The sequence below is a fragment of the Cygnus atratus genome, chromosome 18 (genome assembly GCF_013377495.2).
Source record: "Cygnus atratus isolate AKBS03 ecotype Queensland, Australia chromosome 18, CAtr_DNAZoo_HiC_assembly, whole genome shotgun sequence".
Taxonomy (NCBI): Eukaryota; Metazoa; Chordata; class Aves; order Anseriformes; family Anatidae; genus Cygnus; species Cygnus atratus.
The window spans coordinates 1383123-1405258 of NC_066379.1; the positions used below are offsets into that span (position 1 = coordinate 1383123).

General features: G+C 45.0%; 1 protein-coding gene across 1 annotated transcript in view; it reads right to left on the reverse strand.

Moving 5' to 3' along the window:
- Positions 1-608: 608 nt before the first annotated feature.
- The window catches only part of SHISA6 (shisa family member 6), a 247855-nt gene continuing 226327 nt past the window's right edge, over positions 609-22136 (reverse strand). Inside the window, exons 5-6 of the mRNA XM_035561924.1 lie at positions 9416-9568; positions 609-1159 (exon numbers count right to left, since the gene is read on the reverse strand). Coding sequence (XP_035417817.1) covers positions 609-1159; positions 9416-9568 — 704 coding nt within the window. The remainder of the gene's footprint in view (positions 1160-9415; positions 9569-22136) is intronic.

Consider the following 22136-nt stretch of genomic DNA (forward strand, 5'->3'; position numbering starts at 1 on the left):
AGCCAGGCTATTCTCGTCCCTAGATCTGCCAGTCCCCTAGCAAAGTCTTCCCTTGAATTTGCTCCAAGGGTGAGGAAGACCAGATGGATGAGTGCTGGCTGATACCGAGCTGTCTGGAGGTGATCCCCAGCAGCCAGAAGCTTACCTACTTGCTACTGAAAGGTCAACCATGATGGCTGGCATGAGGGATGAGAACAGGGCCCCTTCCTGCCAGGATGGGGTGCTGCATTTTCTCCTCCCCGTCACATGCTGCATGAGACTGGTTCTGCTTGTCGCAATTGAAAAGTCCTAAATTGATAAAAATAATCAGATAAAGCAGGTGAGCCCTTGAAAGGAGCCATCTACTACTATGGCTTTCTTTGACAGAAACTGATGCATGTCAGGAAATTTCCTCCATTATCCCTCACTAACTTCAGTTTGGTTGGGTTCTCCTTATCTCATCAATGCAGGGGTGGCTTTAAAAACAACAATGTGAGTGGGACTGTCAGAGAAGTCTTTTCAGACACTGAGTTATTAGAGGTTATCTTGGCCTATAAGGCCACTGCAGTATGGGGTGCGGTGGCCACCCCGGTCCTTACTGAATATCTACAATGCTCGAGGTCATGATATCAAACAGTCACCTCTGTTTTGCTCGCTGTGCGGTAGTGATGGTGGTGTCCTGGAATATAATGCAGTTGTTCTACCGTGTTGTGCCGTCGGGAGGCGAATGCTTGGCGCTTGGCGGAAGTTGGGTTCATACCTAAGGTATTGTACAAGTTATTTGAGGCACTGGGATGGGAGTGCATTTTTGTCATCCTGTAGCGATCCAAGACAGGTGTGGAAACAAAGACGTCTGTGTGTGACAATGCCCGCGACATCGACTGCTCGGGGTATCCTGACCGCTCCGGGGAGAGCAGGGGGTCTTGGGAGTGGAGGCGCTCCGCGGACAGAAGCTGTTCGTCTGAGAGGATCCGTTCATAGGACATGCTAAACTCCTCGGGCATGATCCTCTCAGGGGACAGCACCCTGTCCTGGGACATGGCCCTGATGGGACGGCGGGGCCTCTCCCTGTGGTTGGTCTGCTGAGACATTTTGATGACGTTGATAGGGAGTGTGCCCCGGGCTGCCAGGTCAGGCAGGTGTCTTCTCCTCATGTAATACTCATCAGCCTCTTTGTCAGCTGTGGGAAAAGAAAGGGAACAGTTAGAAATGTCAGAGGCATGTCCCACAGGCTGCGTGCTTCACACAGCCATGGAGAAGCCTCCTAATGACACCTGAGGACTGTCTCCAGCAGCTGGACCTGAGCATGGACATCCATGTCAGGGTGCTGCCTGTTGGAGAGGCACCAGCCCTGCATGGGTTGTGTGGCCATGGGCTTATGGCAGACAGAGACAGCTCCAATTGCATGGAGACAGATGCAATTCCCTGTGTGATGCATCACACCTTCCCGCACCATGACACAACAGACTCCATGCGCTGCTGAGTACAGCCCATGGTACCACACGATTTACACAAACAGCAAGTCATGGCAAAGTTATCCAACATCACCTTTGCAATACAAAGGAAGCATAGGGAAGGTGAGCTGGGGCAGCCAAGTTCCCCATTGGGGAAACCCATGCCTCGTTTCTGGCCTCAGATGTAGATGTGCTGTGGCATCCCTAAGTGATGTCATCTCATTTTAAATGTCTGTTTTTAATTAAAAAAAGTAGCTGTGGTGGGCTCTCTCTGAGACATTGAATCATCTGTCTGAGGTTTTATTTTCCAGTTTTTCCAGATATTTTGTTTGATATTGTAGAATTTATCTCATGGAAAGTTTCTTGCTCATTTTGCTTCTTCTCTGTCTTAAACGATCTGTTTGCTGCTCAGGAACTCAGCACACAGGCACAGACACACAGCATCATCTTTTTGGATTTCAAACATATGAGGATGTCATCTGTTGCAGATACATCCCAACATACCACTTTAATCCCAGAGCAGATGGAATGACCTGACTCAAGCAACTTGCAATTTGAAGATGAAGCGAAAAAAAAAAACCAACAACCCAACTTTCTGGTAAAATTAATTGATGTTCATATGCCATAAGCATATAAGATATATAAGATTAATCAATAGTCGCTGGGCTTCAAAGCCAGTGCAGCTTGTGGACTGCTATGATGTGCCTGTGACTGCAGAGGTGTAAAGCACAGAGCACCAGTCCCTTACCAGAAGTACACTGTCATTAAGTGAAAAAGCCCCACGCTGGCCTCCATGGGCTGGGGGATGGAGGTGTGTTTAATGGCCTGTGCTCAGAATCTGTATGTGCCTTTCTACTCCATTTCTTTTTCTGAGATATTTCCTTGATGTGTCCATCTCCCATCCTTTCTGTGTCATCAGTGACTTCAGGAAACCCCAGAGTGAGACTCATGCCAGACATGTGGCAGGCAGCCTTCCTCTCCTTAGAGAAGACAACAAAAGCCCAGCTGGCGTGCAGGAAGGGGCTTCCCCACAAAACGGTAAAGTGAAATTCTCCGTCTTACAGAGAGAGCAAGGTATCTTGCAGAGTGACCTAATGGGAGCTGCTTAGCACAGGGACTACAGAGTTGAGAACACACATGATCCAATATGCCCTTTCCTTATCAATCTTGAGCCAAGTGTTGATGGGCAAAGACCTCATCTCCTATAGGCCACACACAGTTCCTGGGACCGGTCATAAAATTCCTTTGCAAAGTCCTTTGCCTATAAGATAAATACAATAAAGATACATTGTAAAGATAATAAAAAAGAACCCCTTTTCTCAGCTTCAGTATTTCTCTCCATTGATGTAGGTGATGTAAGCTGGGAAAGTATCAGATGGAGGAGGAAGAAAAAATTACGTGTGGTGTTTCTGAGGATGCTCAAGTGATAAAAATCGCAAAGCTCTGCTGCAGGACAGTCTAGGCAACCATGGGGTGTGTAAAGTAGATGATCCTCTCATGGGACAGCACCTTGTCCTGAGACATGGCTCACATGGGATGGTGGGTCCAGACCCTGTGTCCTCAGATGCTTACAGTCTATGTAGATATTCAACATACCTAGTAGTTAAATAGAAATTTGGTGAGGAAATTGCTTGTTTACTCTGACGCAGACATAGATCTATAGGTTTTAGACATCACATTGGATGAGGAATTGGCTGGCTGTCCCATGAAGCAGAGTTATCTGAGGAAATGCTAGTGCCTTATGATACAAGACTGAGTGTTGACAACACCCCAGAAGTTAGCTCACAAGAGAATAGTTTAAAATTGGTGCCTTGAGCTCTTCAGGAGGAACTCAGAGTGCTTTAAGCAGCCTGTGCTGGATGCTCTCATGCACTGGTCTCCACCTTTCCTATCCCACATGCTCAGTGCTCTCTTTGATGCCCCCTGGCTGCCGTTACTCATGTTTCTGCAAATAGTCCAAATACCCTACAAGGTCCGTGAAGAGAATGGTTGGTCTTATCTCAGCATCCAAAAATACAAACTGAGAATGTGTGTGCTGAAGTGCATGCCCTATTGGCACCATCGTTTCAGTCAAGCTCTTCTTTACAGCCTATTCATTGCCAGGGTATGAAGATTACCCAGAGCGCTCCTCTGTTGGCATGCTTGCCATGAATAAGCTTTGCTCACCAGACTATATGTTGCAGAAATGAGTCGCTTTTTGCAATCAAAAACTTATTGGAGGAATCTTGTTGCAAATGTCAGACAACAGCTCCCCTGGAATCAAATGCCTTGTGCCTTCAAAATTACGTTATAGGAAGCCTGAGAAGGACTGGGGAATTTTGATATGGCCACAGGAATTTTGGACATTTGTTTTCTATCATGTGGCCATAGATAGACTTGCACACACTTAATGTGCACAGACTTGATAATGATGTATAAGGCTGGTTGCAGAGTAGGAGCTGAGCAATTAGCGCTCTGGCAATTGGCCTCTGCTCTGGAAGAGAGAACTGCTGCTGGATTTGCCCAAGAGACTCTAAATAGATGTAATTAAAGCAGAGAACATCCCAAATGGAGATGTGCTTGGATGCTCACACCTGGCTGTGGTAATTGCCAGCAGGAGCTAAACCAGTTTAAGTGACGTTTGCAGCAGTTTGATTCTGCTAGTGAGGTGGTAGAATCAGCTGATTAAAAGTAGTTCAAAGTTGTTCCTTGCTAATTTAGGTAAAAAATGCAGCGTGATCTACACTCTAAAAAAAAAAAAAAGCCAATTAGAAACATAAAAAATATCCTTTCCTTCCATATTCCATCTCTGTAAGCAGTGTAGAAGTCTCCATGGCCTTTTGCTAGCAGTAGCTAACCTATTCAGGGACCTGATTTCATTTTAAAGGTGTTCTGAGGCTCATGCAGGCTGTCTCCTTCTTTGCTGCTGAGAGACACATGTAGATGTTGGCACAGCTATTCCAAAAACATTTTCAGGTGCAGACAAACTTCACATTTCCATCTCAGAGGAATCAAAACCACAAACTCCATGCTAGCTGGCTTAAGCAGGCACCAGGTAGACATTTAACAGGCTGCTGTCTCTGAAAGGTAGTGCCAGGTGAGCCGTACTGGACCGGCGATGGAGAGCAGAGTTTGAGGAGGGGTCAGGTGCGTTGTGTCACATGAGTGCCTTTGTGCCAAGGAGGAAGCTCTGTGGCAACTTTTCTGCTGCAGTGAAGAGCAGTGAAACAAGCACAGCTCCAGGCTTCCGAGCTTCAAGGCTCCAAGTGCTTCACCCCATGGGTGGTGGTGGAACTGCTGATGTCTGTTTATGTTTGTCTGCTGAAACCAAAATGTCTCCAAGACCTGAAACCTGCTAGTCTGTTTCATCTCATCCTTGTTGCACTAGAAAGTTCACAGGGATAATGAGGCATTCATAGTGCTACCCCTTATCATTTTATTGATGCTCATGTGATAACTGACATTTTTAATTTTAGCCAAAATAAAACTGCAATCAAACATGTTTCTCCCTCGTGGATGTGCTTAAAATTCAAAAAGGTGTCCTGAGTGGATTTCTAAAGGCCAGAAATGATGAGTAGACAGAAGGAAATCACTAGTCTATTGATTAACAGTGAGTTCTCTCTTTTTTCTTTTTCTTTTTCTTTTTCTTTTTCTTTTTCTTTTTCTTTTTCTTTCTTTTTCTTTTTCTTTTTCTTTTTCTTTTTCTTTTTCTTTTTCTTTTTCTTTTTCTTTTTCTTTTTCTTTTTCTTTTTCTTTTTCTTTTTCTTTTTTTTCTTCTTTTTCTTTTTCTTTTTCTTTTTCTTCTTTTTCTTTTTCGTTTTTTTATTTTCTTTTTCTTTTTCTCTTTTTTCCTTTTCCTTTTCCTTTTCCTTTTCCTTTTCCTTTTCCTTTTCCTTTTCCTTTTCCTTTTCCTCTTCCTTTTTCATTTTCTTTTTCTTCTTCTTCTTCCTTTTCTTTTTCTTTCTCAAAATCAGTATTATATTTGTAGGGCTTTACTAATGTTTTTCAAATGCTTGGAAGTGGAATTACTGGAAATTACATTTTCTAGACTTTTTTTTTTCCCTTCCCCTTCTTTCCCCCTTTGTTAGTCTTTGGAACATTGACCAGGGTTGGTCTCATCAAACTTCAGAAATGTTTGAGTGCTTCATCTTGACTTCTTGACTTGGCTTTAGGACAAGCTGACTTGCCCAAGAGGTTTTTTTTTTTTTTTCTCTTATTTAGAGAGAATGCCCCAAATGAGTGTTCTTCCTCATATGTCTCACCTCAATATGCCTAAGATGAGTGAGACAAACCCATTGCAGTAAGGCAGAGCAGAGCTCCTCCGACACTAATTAGGGAGATGAGGTACGTTGGTGGAGTTCTGGGAAGAGAGTGTGGAAAAGCCAAGGATGGTTTTTATTCTCATGGCTGTAAGTTAGCATGACTAAAACACGTACATGTCTGTCTGTACGCAAGGTCATCAGAGCAATTTTTTTGCTTTTCTCAAAGGTAATTTCTCTGCTTTTCTTTCTTAGCAATTCCAGTGTACTCCCTCTTCGGACTTGTCTCTCCTGTTTCAAATGGTTTTAACAGTTTCAAGCTGCCTAGTCATTTATGATGATTCTTCAGCCAATACCAAGTGGTTTAATATGCCTGAAAATATCAGCTTCCATTCCGAGTGACCTTTCTCACTTGTCTGGAAGCAGCTTTCCCCTAGGGTGCTGGGTAGGGCAGAATTAACATGGATGCTCTTGCTCAGCTGCATGTTCCCACACCCCACCCACCGCTGCTCTTCCCCTGCACAAGACCAGCAGGGTGAGGGCAAAGCTGGCACAGAGCACCCCGTGGAGGGGCCCTGAGAGATTCTCCAGTCTGGCTACACTGGTAGCACCCCCCCGCTGGGTCTCCAGGTGTCTGTGCCTTGAAGCAACTGTGCTTCCTTGATGCACAAATCACCTCGATGAGTCTCCTAGACTGGGAAATACTTCATTAAGCTCTAGGCATCAAAAATCAGGCTTGTTATCCAGCAATAGGCTAGGTAAGTTTGCCAGAGCAACTCAGGAGCAAATGAGAGACTGGCACCTTCTAATGTGGATATGACTGTCCTTCACTGGTTATAGAGGTGCCTGGATGAAACAGAGACAAGATGCCTGATTGCTGCAGGATAAAATAGGGTGAGGTAGGTCTGACCATAGCCTTGCTGAGCTCTGGCTCCTCATCTCCAGCAAGGAGATAGTAAATAAGTCTTTGTTCCTGGAGACTCCTTGATTATTCAGTTCAGATGTTCTTGGGCAGAAACTGTCTTTCACTACTTGCCTCTGCTAACTGTGGAAAAACAAGTGACCTTCAGCTGTCTGGAAAACCTGAAGAAACCCAGACAATTAGCTGAAACACAGATTTTAAGAGTATCTAATGCATTTTGTTTGACTTAAATAGAAATATTATATTTGCTATTGAATTTTTCAGAACAATACATTTTTTTTTTAAGCGTGGAAGGCAGTTCACTAGAAACAAATTATTTTAAATATGAAAAATTCAAATGCAATAATTCATTTGCAAAGCCCAGACTTTTTTGCTGTTGTTGTTGTTCCCACAGACTTTCTGTTGTCTTTAGCTCCTACATATGCACTAAGAAAATGATGTTGTTGTCATTTTGGAAGTGAAAGTCTGGCTTCTTATTTTCCTTTGGCTCTGGAGAAGACCAGATATAAGAACATGATTCAGTTATCCTAGAGGAGTTGAGTCTATGAAAGCCCAGTGGGAGCGTGGAATGCTTAGCACTTTCAGAGCTGAAAGTTTTTATTTAGTTACCTAAACATATAGTGTGAGGCTGTTGGTTTAGCATTTGTCAGGCTCTTTGCAAGGGGATGGACTGATCTAGACCTGACAGTGACAGGAAAATAACTGCTCTTTCCCTTGTATTATGCAGGGATTTCCTTCTAGGGCTGATGCTGCTGAAAAGGTAAAGGGGTGAATGAACCCCACGTATCTTCCATAGCCGATGGCTAGAGATGAACTCTCATATTCTTAGGTTCGTGTTGACTGCCAGGTGTCCGCTGAACGGGGACAGGAATGTAACTGCCCAGAGGGTCAGGAATGCCTCAGGAGAGGAAGGTTGACTCTGCTCAGCACATTCTTGAAGGCATTTGAGCTTGGTACCTTAACACAAGCCTGTTTTAATCTTTTTATACAAATATCTAGAAAACAGTGCTGGAGGACAATACATATTCCCTTCTTCTGTGACACACTGAGGGGTAGGTTGGACATGGAGGGACCTATCCTTTCTTTAACTGTAAAGCAAAATTTTCCAGACCCCATGAGCCAGACTTTTAGCAAGGTAATGACCAGTGCATGGGTGGCATTGCTTGGTTTGAGTGAATTTATATTCTGCGTGAGTCAGGTAAGCATGGTAGGAGTGGGTAGAGAGTAATGTTCAAATCTGATATATATTTCCAGATGTTGGCTGTGAAAGGTGTAGGAGTTTCAGTTAGCCTGCGTTTGTTGTTTTTTAACGTTTCAGTGAGCTGCATCAATATCCTTTACTCAAGGAGCTTTCAATGACTTTCAATCTATGCACAACACGTAACACAATAGATGAATCACAGGTTGGAAGAGGTCCTGATCATCCCCTTCATCACAACAAGAGCAGTCATTGTTGCAGTTCCTGGTGGGCACTTCCCTAACTTCTTCCCAATAATGTTAAGACCTCTTCCAGCATCTGAACTGGACGTATTTATTCCAGGTAATCCCAAGCATTGCAAATCAATTGTAAATAAAAGAACATTTTGGGGGCTTTTCAAGGGATATATTTTTTATGCAATTTCATCTGAGCAATTAAAATAAGTCATCATCTCAAATTAGCAACATTTTAAAGTAGTAATGTTTCAATGTCATGATTTCAAGAGTTTCCCATTATCAGGTAATATCATCAAAACCGCGCAAGAACATGGACAGCTCATCTCACGGATGCAGGGAGGGGAAAATGTTTATGGTTGAGAGAGAGAGCTCCAAATGTTATGTTATGGACAGTCCAAGGGCTTCTCAGCTGCTTAGTTTTGTGTGTCTCTGTTATCTGGCTGAATTGGGAATGCAAATTTTATACAGACTAAGGAAGTAAGATCTACTCATCATCCCCACCTACCTTCAGTGAAACTATTGCAAGTATAGACACCTAAGTTATTTTTCTAAATTAAGCAGTATAAATACCTGGCTGCACCCAAAAATGTACTTGGAAACATAATAAAAACTTGATGTCTCAGTCTGGAGAGAGAGTTTTTCATCACAAAATATCACTTATTTCAAAATCCCACCACACTGAAGAGAATTCCATGATTTTCTGAAGAGATTTACCATCAGCAACAGTGTTGTGCTGGAGCATTACAGAAAAGTTGTCAGAACAATGCAACACGTAAAACAGCAAGAAAGAACAGATACTAACTGGTGTGAACAGGGCAGAGAGCAACACGCCAAGACATCAGAAATGCATCATCGACCAGTGTACAGCACGGGTCAGGACCGGCTCTGGACACACACACCATGACACATGGTGGGTTTCAGCACTGCTGAAAGGCAGAGGTGCTCCTACTGAAATGAATGTTCCCAGCCATTTCAGCAGCTTTTCTTTGACCTAGGCTTGTCACCTGATTCCAGCTGCTCGTGCAGATGGTGAGCACCGAGGCGAGCTTGGCTGGTGGAGGCAGAGCCAGCCTGGCTCATCTTGGCTCCGCCACAAAGAAAAAGGATTCTCAGATGACTCCACCAGTAGCAGATATGAGGTGGAGGAGTGGGAGGCAGCGCTGTGAGGAGGTCAGTAAGCAAATAACCACGTGTGCTCTCACGGTAATGAAGGGACTCTTTCTCTCTGCTCTTCCTTGATGGGAAGTGACAGTCGGAAGAATCATTACCAGAGATGCCAACTTGGGCAGTGCAACAACAGAGGGAGGAAGATTGTTGTTTTAAAGTTGTGCCCACCGCGGCTTATGAGCAAATGAGATACAAAGGAAATGAAATGAGCTGGCACCTACTTAGTCTCTTCAGAGAAGAATATTTACTTGGGTTTGTCTTGACGGCAGACTCGTAGGATGGTGGGAGGTGAGAGAGGTTCTGGAAGGACCGGGAGAAGGACAGATCATAAGGTTCAGTGGCAGAAGTAAGGATGTTGTTCATCCGTGGCTTGTCTGCAAAAAAATAAAAAACAAACAACAAAAGAGAGAAAGACACGTCCACAGCATGCACCAAAACAAGATGAGAGGTGAGCCATCCCCACAGATCTGGCTAGGGAGGAGAGCTATATCTGAGCCAGCCTCAGCAACAGGCTCTTGGGCATAATTCAGCTTGGTACCCGCAGATTGGTAAAAAATGGGTCCTGTGGCTTTGTTTCCTTTTCCACAGCAATTATGGAGAGAAGCAAACTGCCGTCTTGAAAGCCCCCAGACAGACAGAGCAGCCCTCCTCCCAGGGGCTGGTGGATGGTGGGTCACGTATCCTGCAGGGCTGCACCACAGTGTGGTGGGACCAACCCCAGCGCATCCTGTACAAGTTCAGACACCATCACCTACCTTCACCCCAGCAAGATATGCGTTCCTCATAGCCACAGAAATGTGTCTGTGGATTCATTTTAACTGGGGCTGATAATCAAGTTGCTCTCTCATCATGCTAGATTTCTGGCCTGTGCTCTGAACCTGGAAGCTCCTGTACAAAGCCCAGTCCACAGCCCCAGAGATCTGGTGGGCCCTAGGGATGGCCATGATCCCCTGCACGTGGGAAGTATGAAGCGGAGCTGAGCACATCTAGGTGCAGTCACAAGACGAGGCAAGGCCTGGGGAGGATCCTGAGGTGGGGAAGCAGGGTTGGAGGACGCCCTCCTCTACATTTTTCCGCTATGTTGGTCACTGAGGGAGTCCCCAGCCCATGTCAAAACATCCTCTGTCAGGATGCTAAAGCCGAGGGCACTGCCAATAAAGATTAGCACTGAACTACAACGTTAAAAGTGAAGTCCAGGCAATCTGCAGAGTTTGCCTTGTAACTGAAATCACATCCTTTTGCTGCAAGCTGGATGGAAAAAGGTCTTTCATCAGCTCAGCTGAGGGACAGAGGCCTGTTGAGGTAAAGCATTTATAACTCCCAGGTGTTCAAATATTAAAGTAGGCAGAGATAAGAGTATTAAAAATAGCAAGAGCTGCAATTGTTGGGAGCAAAGCTAGAAGAGGCTACAGGGTCATGGAAAGGGGCTCTGTGTGGGCTTGTAGCAGTGATGGCGTTGCACTAGCTGGGTGAAAAGACCAAAGAGGTGGCCACTCCGAGTGTGCTGTGATGATATAAATCAGAGGACAAAATGCAGCTGAGGAGCAGCAGAATGCCTAAGGCTTGGTTTCATACCTGCCTGCCACTCTTCAAAAGGGTGCTTATGAAGAGCAATGCAACATGTGCTCAGTACTCACTCATGTGCCTGAAGACCCTCTGTCTCCCCCGATCTATGGACTGGTGGGAATTAAAGCACAGCTTCTGCCCCAGATTCAACTGTTTCCCACAATTATTATTATTATTATTGTTGTTGTTGTTGTTGTTATTTTTTTTTTTTTTTCAGGAGTTGTATCATCTCCCCTGCTGCCTGGGTCCTGCCTGGAGCCTTGTTTGAGCTAGAGAGCAGGACTATGCTACTCGAATAGTTATTACCTGGTAAAAAGAACATAACTCCAAGTGAGCATATAGCTAATGTGTCATCTCTCTGAGAGTATTATTTTTCTGCTGATGACTTCAATGCACATCTCGCAGACTGACTGCAGGATTAGGAAATGCATCATATTCATCAGGGAGGGGGAAACGATTAGATATTATCCAGTAAACAGAGACTATATCAGCATGGAAACTATATCCCCACTCCTATTAGTGCTTGTGTGGCAAGGACCCTGGGTAACATCTCTGCAATTTTTACAGCCAGAACCTGTATATAATCTCCATTTTGCATGGAGGTTTGGGCAAGCTGAAATAAGCCCACTCATATGTATGGAGCTTGTGTTCAGTGCCAAAGCAGGAGCATTAATTGACTGCTTGCATGAGGTGTGTGAAATTAAGTGCCACACATTTATCTGATGGGCTTGTGCAGAATCACTGCATCTTCTTACTGCTTTTTCCATCCAGTCAGTCAGGAACAGACCATTATGATTTTGGCAAATTAGAAGTCACCTTGAAATCCGCTACTTATCATTCAGTAAAATAAGGGATAAACTGAAATGACCAAAGATAACTTCAGATGTCTTTTGTATAATGTAGTTTGAGGGAAAGATCAGAGACCTGAGAAGCTCTGGTAAAGAGAAACATCTTGTGCAATTTAAATTCTGGGACCAGCTCAGCAGAAGTTTCTTAGTAGTTCATCACTCCTGCAATGTATTTGAGTCACAATTTTCTCTGGTCTCTCTTTTTCATTTGTGGTGCTTATTGGCTCCTATGGAAGGTGCAAGACATAGTTAATTAACAAGATGTACATAGGAAGATCTCCCCATTTCCTGCAAGACAGATGAGGTGGCACACTGCTCTGTTCCCCATCATTCCCACTCATTCCAGTTCAGTTCTATGTTCTGGGCAATGGGAGTTGCCTTCTGGAAGATGGACAATGTGCTATGGTTACTGGATTTACCTTTGAAAGTCAGTATTAGACCGCGTTTGCCTCACCTCCATCCTGCAGCCACACCCCAGTTTATGTCTGGGCAAATTTGCAAAGCTATTTGCAGAGGAACATGGATGAAATGAAGCTCACCCAGTGCATAGCGCACTACAGAGATGGGAACATCACCCAGCAGCCTCATTTCTACTGGTTTCAAGATTCTCTTTTGCTACAGCATCAAAGCAACCACACCTTTTTACAGCCAATGCAACATCTTAAAATTCAGAAAGTGTCTCTCTGATTAATTCAGCAGGAGAGGGCTCAACCCTGCAGAATTTCCTCTTCTGCTGAGCATCAGCAGTTTCACAGTGCTGCTGCCAGAGTGCTGCATTGCTCCAGCCACAGGCAGGGCTGGTGACATGGGACAGCACTGCCAAACACACGAGGCTGCATAACATTGGCACAGTAAGCTCAGGAAGGGAGCAGGCATCTTTGTGGACAAAGACTTGTCCTTTGCAGCTCTAATCTTTCTTCTTGGGGACCTACCAAGCAAGAACAGTGCATTTCTTCCACTTCATGGGCCAGAACTGTTGAGCCAGTCCAAACCCTGTTGTACTTCCATGAAAACCAGTGGACTCATGGGCCAGGCTCAGAAAGGCTCCCCTGTACCACTTGGACCAGGGTCTTAGAGGAAGACTCGAGAAGGCACCACCCTGCAGCAGATGGGAGCAGTGACAGTGCAGAGAGTTCTGCTCCTGAGGAACCAGGAGCACTGTGGCACCGTGGGACTGCCAGAGGAGCACCTCTCCTGCAATGGCCTTTCCAGAGGCTGGCACGTCACCTGCATGGATTTTAGGGGGCTGCAGCACTTCCCTCCATGCACTGGGGATGGCAATTGCAGCTGGCCTCTGAGTGGACATTATGGATTCACACTTCTGCTTTATGCATACACCCCATTGCTTTATAATCTATGAAGGAAAGAAAATTGCTCTCATTTGAGGAAGAGACTCATTGTACTTTCATCACTTTGCAAACTCTGTGCAAGCACAGGGCTGAGAAGCAATCTCAGGATTTTTAAAGCTTGTGTGGTGGAGACCAGACCTGAAGTCTGTGAAGTGTCTTGCTCTGTCCTTGTTCTTTGAAGGCAGTTTCTTTCAAAGTTTGTTTACATGAGGAACAGAAACTTTCATGTATGAGGACAGGAGCAGATGATAATCAAGACAAAAACAAACAAACAAACAAACAAAAAAAAACCACTTGAATTTATGACAAAGTTTTAAACAAAGCTCAAGTGGCAAAAAGGATGTGCTCCATATTTGCATATGAGTCTGCACATATGTTGTGTGAATTTTGCAAGACATTTCAACAGATGCCTTTTAAAACATTCACCCAGAGAAAGCAAACAATGTCACCTAGGAGAAGCTGATACAACCAAGCCTTCTGCTGCTCAGCTTCAGCTCATCATAGCTTCAGTCCTCTGTCAAAGCACACACTGCTCCCCCAGCACTGCCTTCTGCTCAGCCATTTGAAGGCTCAGACACAAAGTCTTCTCTGATTCGGATGCAAGCTCTTACAAAGGGACACATTCCTCAAGAAAATCTGGTAGTTGCTGATGATGTTTGGTAGCCTTCTGTGCCAAGACTTAGCACCGCCTGAGCCATCCTGGGAATGACACGCTGCTATAGCAGGCACAGAGCTGATGTTCACACACTGGAATTAAAATTTACAACTTGTATCTTCAGCTTTTTTGGAGGGAGCTATCTGTGTTTTCACACTTCTTTTTTTCGTGTTATAAATACTGTTATTAATAGTCTTTTGCATGTCTCACAAAGAATCTCAGAGAGATTTTTACATTTCCAGCTCAGATCCTCTGTGGTGTAAATCAGCAGCTCTCAGGGAATAGCCGTCATTGTTTACAGGAGTTGGAGATGTGGGGTTTAAAATTCAGTTAGCGGAAAATAAAACACCTCTGCATATCAGAATGACTTTTGGATTAGGTCTTTCAGGGCTGAGTACAGAACAGCAGTCTGAACCGTTAAGAAGCAAAGAGAGTGAGCTATACCAGCACACTGCAAGATGCCCTTACATGTTACGATGTATGCACATGATTTAATAATATACCTGAATTATATCACCCAGGGACTATTGACAGAGAAAGCAATCTAGGAGGTTTCTGGAGAGCGTGGGAGATAGCTTCCTGACGCAGCTGGTCAGTGAACCTACCAGGGGTGGTGCCCCGCTAGACCTTCTCTTCACAAACAGAGAAGGACTGGTGGGAGATGTGGTGGTCAGAAACTGTCTTGGACAGAGTGACCACAAAATGGTAGAGTTCTCTATTCTTGGCGAGGCCAGGAAGGGGACCAGTAAAACTGCTGTATTGGACTTCCGGAGGGCTGACTTTGAGCTGCTCAGGACGCTGGTTGGCCGAGTCCCTTGGGAGGCGGTTCTGAAGGGCAGAGGAGTCCAGGAAGGCTGGGCGCTCCTCAAGAAGGAAATCTTAACGGCACAGGAGCGGTCCGTCCCCACGTGCCCAAAGACGAGCTGGCGTGGAAGAAGACCGGCCTGGCTCAACAGAGAGTTGTGGCTTGTGCTTAGCAGAAAAAAGAGGGTTTATAATCTTTGGAAAAAAGGGCGGGCCACTGAGGAGGACTACAAGGATGTAGCGAGGCTGTGCAGGGAGAAAATTAGAAAGGCCAAAGCTCATCTGGAGCTCAACTTGGCTACTGCCGTTAAAGACAACAAAAAATCCTTTTACAAATATATCAACGCGAAACGGAGGACTAAGGAGAATCTCCATCCTTTACTGGATGCGAGGGGAAACCTAGTTACTAAGGATGAGGAAAAGGCTGAGGTGCTTAATGCCGCCTTTGCCTCAGTCTTTAGCGGCAATACCGGTTGTTCTCTGGATACCCAGTGCCCTGAGCTGATGGAAGGGGATGGGGAGCAGGATGTGGCCTTCGCTATTCATGAGGAAATGGTTGGCGACCTGCTAAGGAGCTTGGATGTGCGCAAGTCGATGGGGCCGGATGGGATGCACCCGAGGGTACTGAAAGAACTGGCGGAGGAGCTGGCCGAGCCGCTTTCCATCATTTATTGGCAGTCCTGGCTATCGCGGGAGGTCCCAGTTGACTGGCGGCTAGCCAATGTGATGCCCATCTATAAGAAGGGCCGGAGGGCAGACCCGGGGAACTATAGGCCTGTCAGTTTGACCTCAGTGCCAGGAAAGCTCATGGAGCAGATTATCTTGAGGGTCATCACGCGGCACTTGCAGGGCAAGCAGGCGATCAGGCCCAGTCAACATGGGTTTATGAAAGGCAGGTCCTGCTTGACGAACCTGATCTCCTTCTATGACAAAGTGACGCGCTTGGTGGATGAGGGAAGGGCTGTGGATGTGGTTTACCTTGACCTCAGTAAGGCTTTTGACACCGTTCCCCACAACATTCTCCTCAAGAAACTGGCTGCTCAGGGCTTGGACTGGCGTACGCTTCTCTGGGTTAGAAACTGGCTGGATAGCCGGGCCCAGAGAGTTGTGGTGAATGGAGTCAAATCTGGTTGGAGGCTGGTCTCAAGTGGTGTCCCCCAGGGCTCGGTACTGGGGCCGGTCCTCTTTAATATCTTTATCGATGATCTGGATGAGGGCGTCCAGTGCACCCTCAGTAAGTTTGCAGATGACACCAAGCTAAGTGCGTGTGTCGATCTGCTCGAGGGCAGGAAGGTTCTGCAGGAGGATCTGGATAGGCTGGAGCGATGGGCTGAGGTCAACTGTATGAAGTTCAACAAGGCCAAGTGCTGGGTCCTGCACCTGGGGCGCAACAACCCCAAGCAGAGCTACAGGCTGGGAGATGAGTGGTTGGAAAGCTGCCTGGCCGAGAAGGACCTGGGAGTATTGGTTGATAGTCGGCTGAATATGAGCCAGCAGTGTGCTCAGGTGGCCAAGAAGGCCAACAGCATCCTGGCCTGTATAAGAAGCAGTGTGGCCAGCAGGTCTAGGGAAGTGATTGTGCCCCTGTACTCGGCTCTGGTGAGGCCGCACCTTGAGTACTGTGTTCAGTTTTGGGCCCCTCGCTACAGGAAGGACATTGAGGTGCTCGAGCAAGTCCAGAGAAGGGCGACCAAGCTGGTGAGGGGTCTGGAGAACAAGTCTTACGAGGAGCGGCTGAGGGAGCTGGGCTTGTTCAGCCTGGAGAAGAGGAGGCTCAGGGGCGACCTTATCACTCTCTACAGTTACCTTAAAGGAGGCTGTAGCGAGGTGGGGGTTGGTCTGTTCTCCCACGTGCCTGGTGACAGGACGAGGGGGAATGGGCGAAAGTTGCGACAGGGGATTTTTAGGTTGGATGTTAGGAAGTACTTCTTTACCGAAAGGGTTATTAAGCATTGGAACGGGCTGCCCAGGGAGGTGGTGGAGTCATCATCCCTGGAGGTCTTTAAAAGACGTTTAGATGTAGAGCTTAGCGATATGGTTTGGTGGAGTACTTAGTGTTAGGTCGGAGGTTGGACTCGATGATCTTGAGGTCTCTTCCAACCTAGAAATCTGTGTCTGTGTCTGTGTCTGACATGATGCTTCTGAGCGCACTGTGTTTAACAGGGCATAGCATAGTTACACACCACAACACAGGGTGACAGGAATAATGTTGCCAACTAAAACGAAAGGGAAAACTTCAGAAAGTACGATTGCACTTAGCAATCACTGCAAAAGACACTTTCACTTCTCCCTAGGCTGGTTGTCTTTTTACAGGGATGCAGAAAACAACTCATGGCTCTGGCATGAGAGCAGCCAGCACATAGAAGGGTGCACAGCTGGGACCAGGACTCATTCCTGCCAAATTTGAGACTGCAGTTGGAAAACATCATCCTGTTAACTCCTTCCACCTCTGCAAGTGCCTCCTGCTCAAAGCTTGCACCTGCAGGGAGGGGAAGCAGACCCAAAGAGGCAAATGCATCAGGTGTGATCCTGGCAGCAGTCTAGAAAAGTCAGTAAGTTGGTATTAGCTCCAGCCACTGAGAGACACAAATCATCCACTCTGGGTGGCTTAGCTGGGGTTCTCTCCTTTCAGCCCTTTGGGACTAGGGCGAGGAACAAGCCCCCGGTGGGCTGGGGGTGATGCAGGGAGCACCACAACCTTCTGGCTGTGCCACAGGGAGCTCCACACCGACAGCACTCCTAGCAATGCAAATAGCAAAGAGCCACTGGGTTCAGCAATTCTTCATGCTCTGACTTTTATGATGCTGTTGTTTTACCTCCAGAACTTTTTTATTAATTAGTTTATTTATTTTCCACCAGTCTCACGTCCACTTAGGATAAAGACACTGTTTTGCGTCAATTATGGTTCAGGGTCTTCTTCTTCTGTAAGAAGAGCCTGAGGCCAGTGTCAGAGCTGTCCAGTTCATGTGGCCCTTTGCTTCCCAGTGGTATTGTCATAGAGAGAAGCTCCTCAGGGTCCTCCCACAGGTGAGAATGGAGACACAGGGGCACATCTGGGTGGGCCATGGGCGACATCAGGGGTGTCTGAACAGCATCCATCTGCATGTTGAGGCCTCCATGCTCCGCAGAGGGGCTGCACACAGAGCTGGGACCCTGTTTTAGTCCCTCCACAACAAGACCATGAAAACAGTGATTCCTTTGTCTGAATACACAAAATATTTCGTCTAAAAAGCAAAGACCAGTTGCTTCAATGCTGAAGTCTGTAAAGGAAGCTGCCATTGAAACCCTCTGTCTGTGCTCTGTCCCAGGGTTGTTCTCTGTCCTCTGTTGACTAAAGGAAGGTCAGCACATGTTATCAGAGGCTTGTCGCGTGACTCAAGTGCACCCACAACCCGAGCAAAACAAATACACCCCTTGTGCTGAGGCTGGCTCTGCACTGAAGGACATTACCAGCAAATTTCCAGGTCAAGGCAGGTGACTGGTGATCCTTATTCACCAAACACTTGGCTCCAGTCTGCCTCATGAGAGTGTAACTGGAACTGTACTGCAACACACCAATCTCTGTGTACTTTGCTTTGCAAAGTTTGTGCAATAGGTGGCTGAATCACTGATTGCCACTGATATCTCCATCATTAAAGCCCTGCTGCTTTGCAGAAAGTGCAGTGAACATGATGTGTGTACTTGTTCTGTAGGTTATATACTGAAGATCTGATTATCTTTAATTTTCTCACATATATTTCTACTGGGGATAAATCTAATTTAAACAGTCCTTAATTGTTATGATTTTGTAAACAGTGTCTTAAACACAATAGACATAGAACTCTCAACAAATCGCTGGAGGAGATGTGACAGTATAGGGAACCATTTTCATATCCTCTGGGATTGTCCCAAATCAAAGCTTCTGGTCTGATGTTAGAAAACTGATGCAAGAATTATTATAGCAATATATCCCCCAAAGTCCTGTTACTGTGTGGGAAGGAAGATGTCCTGAATGTTTGAAATGAAGAAAAGGGAAAAAAAAGGAAATAAAGGAAAAAAAGGAAAAAAGGAAAAAAAGGCAAGAAGGAAGAAAGGAAGGAAGGAAGGAAGGAAGGAAGGGTGGGTTATAAATGAGAGGCACACATACATGCATGTGTACATAGGAGTTTGTTTAAAGTTCACATGGGTACTGCTATAGAATTGAATTCACCTCTGTCAGAGTAAACCCAGACATTATCTGTGGAAAAGCACTTGACCAAATTAAAAACTCCAAGTGAAGCCATTTTTTGCTTATGGTTTTTGGTTTTACCAAGTATTTTTTTGAGATGATTTTCAAATGAACTGACATAAAAATTATGATGTGAACTTCCTACTAACTATATTATTTAGCAATTTCCTTGTTATTTATATAGACATAAAAATGTTTATACAAGGCTTTTGGTGGTTTAGTGTAATTAAATATGCACTAAATATAATGAGATTAAACTTAAGTAGCAGTAAAAGATAAAGTAATAAGCTTTACAGAAACTGAACCCAGGCAGTCAATATATATTTGTGATAGCTAATGCTATACTGCTTCAGTTCTGTACACCTATCTTATATTTTTTCATATTTTAAGTTTTTTATAAGGGAATATTTTGTATGTGCTTATTTTGTATAAAGACTAAGTAGATAAACAAGATAAATTAACGTATCAAAAGGTGTACCTGCATTTCATATGCAAAATTTAGTTGCACACAGAAACGAGTACTTGAGCACTCACATTCACCTTTTGTATACAAAATGTCCACTATTCCAAAAGCAGGTGTGGAATTCTCTATTTGGAGCTAAAATATGCAGCTAATGTCTAGAGCTGAAGTTTAGAGCTAAGGGAACCAACATTAAACTTCTGATTTCAGTGGAACTGAGGCCTGAAGGTTACTGAGAGCAGAATTTAGACTGAGGTTGCTAAAGGCCCACAGAAATTTCTGTAATGGGACATTCAGTGCCCCAGGAATGAATTAGGTACATGAACAGACCCACACCAGAAAGAAAGTCAACAGCCTTCTTTCAGAGGTGAGATGCTGAAAGTCACACTGGGGAGCTCAGAGCCCTCAGCAACAGCAGAAATGAAATCCTGGTGTGGCAGACCACGAGCTGACAGACCCACTTGCCTCTGGTTATTCATCATGGTCTTCACTGGAAAGTGTCTTCCCCAACATGCCACATTCTACAGGACAGCACAAACGTGTCACCTCTCTGCAAACACTTTTTGCTGGCCAGGCAGCATGAAAAGGGAGACTTTCCTCTCACCCTGCATTGGCTGTGCTGCAAACAGCACTAGGTTAATTAAATGATAGCAGCCTGACAGAACAGATTATACACGATCCCCTCATTAATTAGTGGTTATTCCTTCCTGCATCAGAAGAATTTGGTATAATCACATCATGATCTCATGGCTGCATGACCCACTGCGATGGACCCTTGCATTGAGAAGCTGTGTGCCGCAACCCCAAGCCAGGTTAAAACTGAGACCCTTGGTGTTTTACCTCTGGGAACCTGATGTTGAATGTGAAGAGCTCACGTAACTCATGCCAAATTTGCCTTTTTTTTTTTTTCTTCTTTCTTCTTTCGTTTTTTTTTTTTTTTTTTTTTTTTCCCTTGGTCCTTGTGAGCATGGATTTACTTTATTTTATTTCAGTTTGTTTATTTGCAGGAAAAAACTGCCGCAGTAATACAAGGGAGTGTTTGCATATGGTGCTGATAAGCTTTCCGTGCATTCAGAGAGGCTTGTCACAGTGACATCTGCATGCGGCAAGACATGGGCCACTAGGAAATATCAGTCCATGGAAACTGGTGTTTGCAATCCTCTGTCTCAGCTGAACAAAGACTGAGTTGCAGACAGAGGTACAGAAAGCTGTTTCCAAAACATTGTTTGGTGGAACAGCTGCTCCACTGCAACAGCACATCTGGATCATTCCTCCCTGCTTAGATCCTGTAATGATTCCCAAGACCATTGGGGAAGCCAATGGTCTGGTGCCATTTGCTCTACATCCACAAAAGGCTAGCTGGTACACTGTGGGGAAAGGAGAGCTCAGGGGGCTTGGCTTTCATCCCTCCTAGACAAGAAGGTCCCTTGCAGAGCCCTGGGCCCCACGTCTATCACATGTGGAGAGCCTCCTCTGACTATTGCCAGGGTTATATGACTTCAGAGAGGCGTTGTAATGGGAATAATGGGAGAAAGTAAGGAACCACAAAGTTGCTGGGATGGTGGGGATGGGATCACCAGCCCAGAGGATCTGAGTTTTCATCCTGATAGGTATTCCAGTTTGCAACAACTCACTTTCCCCATCATATATACCAGGCCAAGTGCATCCCCCAGACACGGGGCGGGGGGGATTTTCTGGCTGCTCAGACTGAAGTGATATTCTGCGTTAACAGTGTTGTTTGTTTAGAGGCATGTCACCTACATCTACTGCCTCGCTTGCTTGCTGCTGGTATCATGAGAACATTTCTCTGCTTGTTTTACTTCAGTTGAGAATGAACTTGGGCCACTTGCGATGTAGGACATGTCTTGAGCGTGACACTGGCTTCTTTCCCTTCTGCTCCTTGCAGAAGGTGTCACAGGGTGGTGGGTACGAAAGGTTAAGGGACAGAGCTCATGAACGCAGTGCTGAGAAAGACAACTCATGTCCACCTACAAATCTGCATAATCACACAGAAAATATATGCCACGTCCTACCCTGGAAGAGAATTAAATTAAATCTTTGGCTTTGCCAGAATTTACTTACAATTTCAGCAATAAATTATGAATACTGAATTCTCCCTTTTGATCGTTTATCTGAAAGGTCCAAATAGCTCTTTAAAGACACCAAGCAACGGCTCAATCAACAGCACACACCTGTATCATAAATGAAAGTGTCCATGACCATATGGATAACTTAGGAACCACATATGACTCCAAATCATACAGTTATTTGTAGTCATATCATTCAAATTGCTTTGTATGACCAAACTGTTTAAAACCATAGAACCATTGAATGGCATGGATTGGAAGGGACCTTAAAGATCACACAGATCCAACTCCCTGACATGGGCAGGGATGCCACCCACTAGATCAGGTTGTCTTGTCCAACCTGGCCTTGAACACTTCCAGGAATGGGGCATTCACAGCCTCTCTGGGCAACCTGTTCCAGTGACTCATCACTGTCTGAGTGAAAAATTTCTTCCTAACCTCTAATCTCCCCTTGTTTAGTTTAAAACTATCAATTTTTAAGGCACAGTAGTGGAGGGAAAAACACACACACACACACACAAAAACAAACAAAAAAAACAAACACAAAAGTTTCTAATCCAAGATCACGAACACTTCTGCTTTGGTTTTGTCTCTCAAGTAGATAAAAAAGAAAAGCATCTGTCAGGCTCAGAGGGAAGTTTGACTGTTCTAGCACATTGTTACTCTGAATTATTGAATGCAGTAGGGATCTGGTGGGGGAGCTATGTTAAAACCTCTGCACTCAGACCACAGACACAGGTAAACTGGGCTTATCTGTGTCTTTTGGGGCAGATCTGGGATCCCAGGCCATTGTGGATGTGAAGAACAGGTGGTAGCATACAGAAAGAAGACAATACAGTTCCACTATTACTTTTCTCATGAAAGTAGTAAGTATTAAAAAAAAAAAAAAAGAAAAAGAAAAAAGAGAGAAAAAAATATTTTAAAAGGTAGTTTGAGAGAGTTTGAGGCCTTCAAATCATGTTCAAT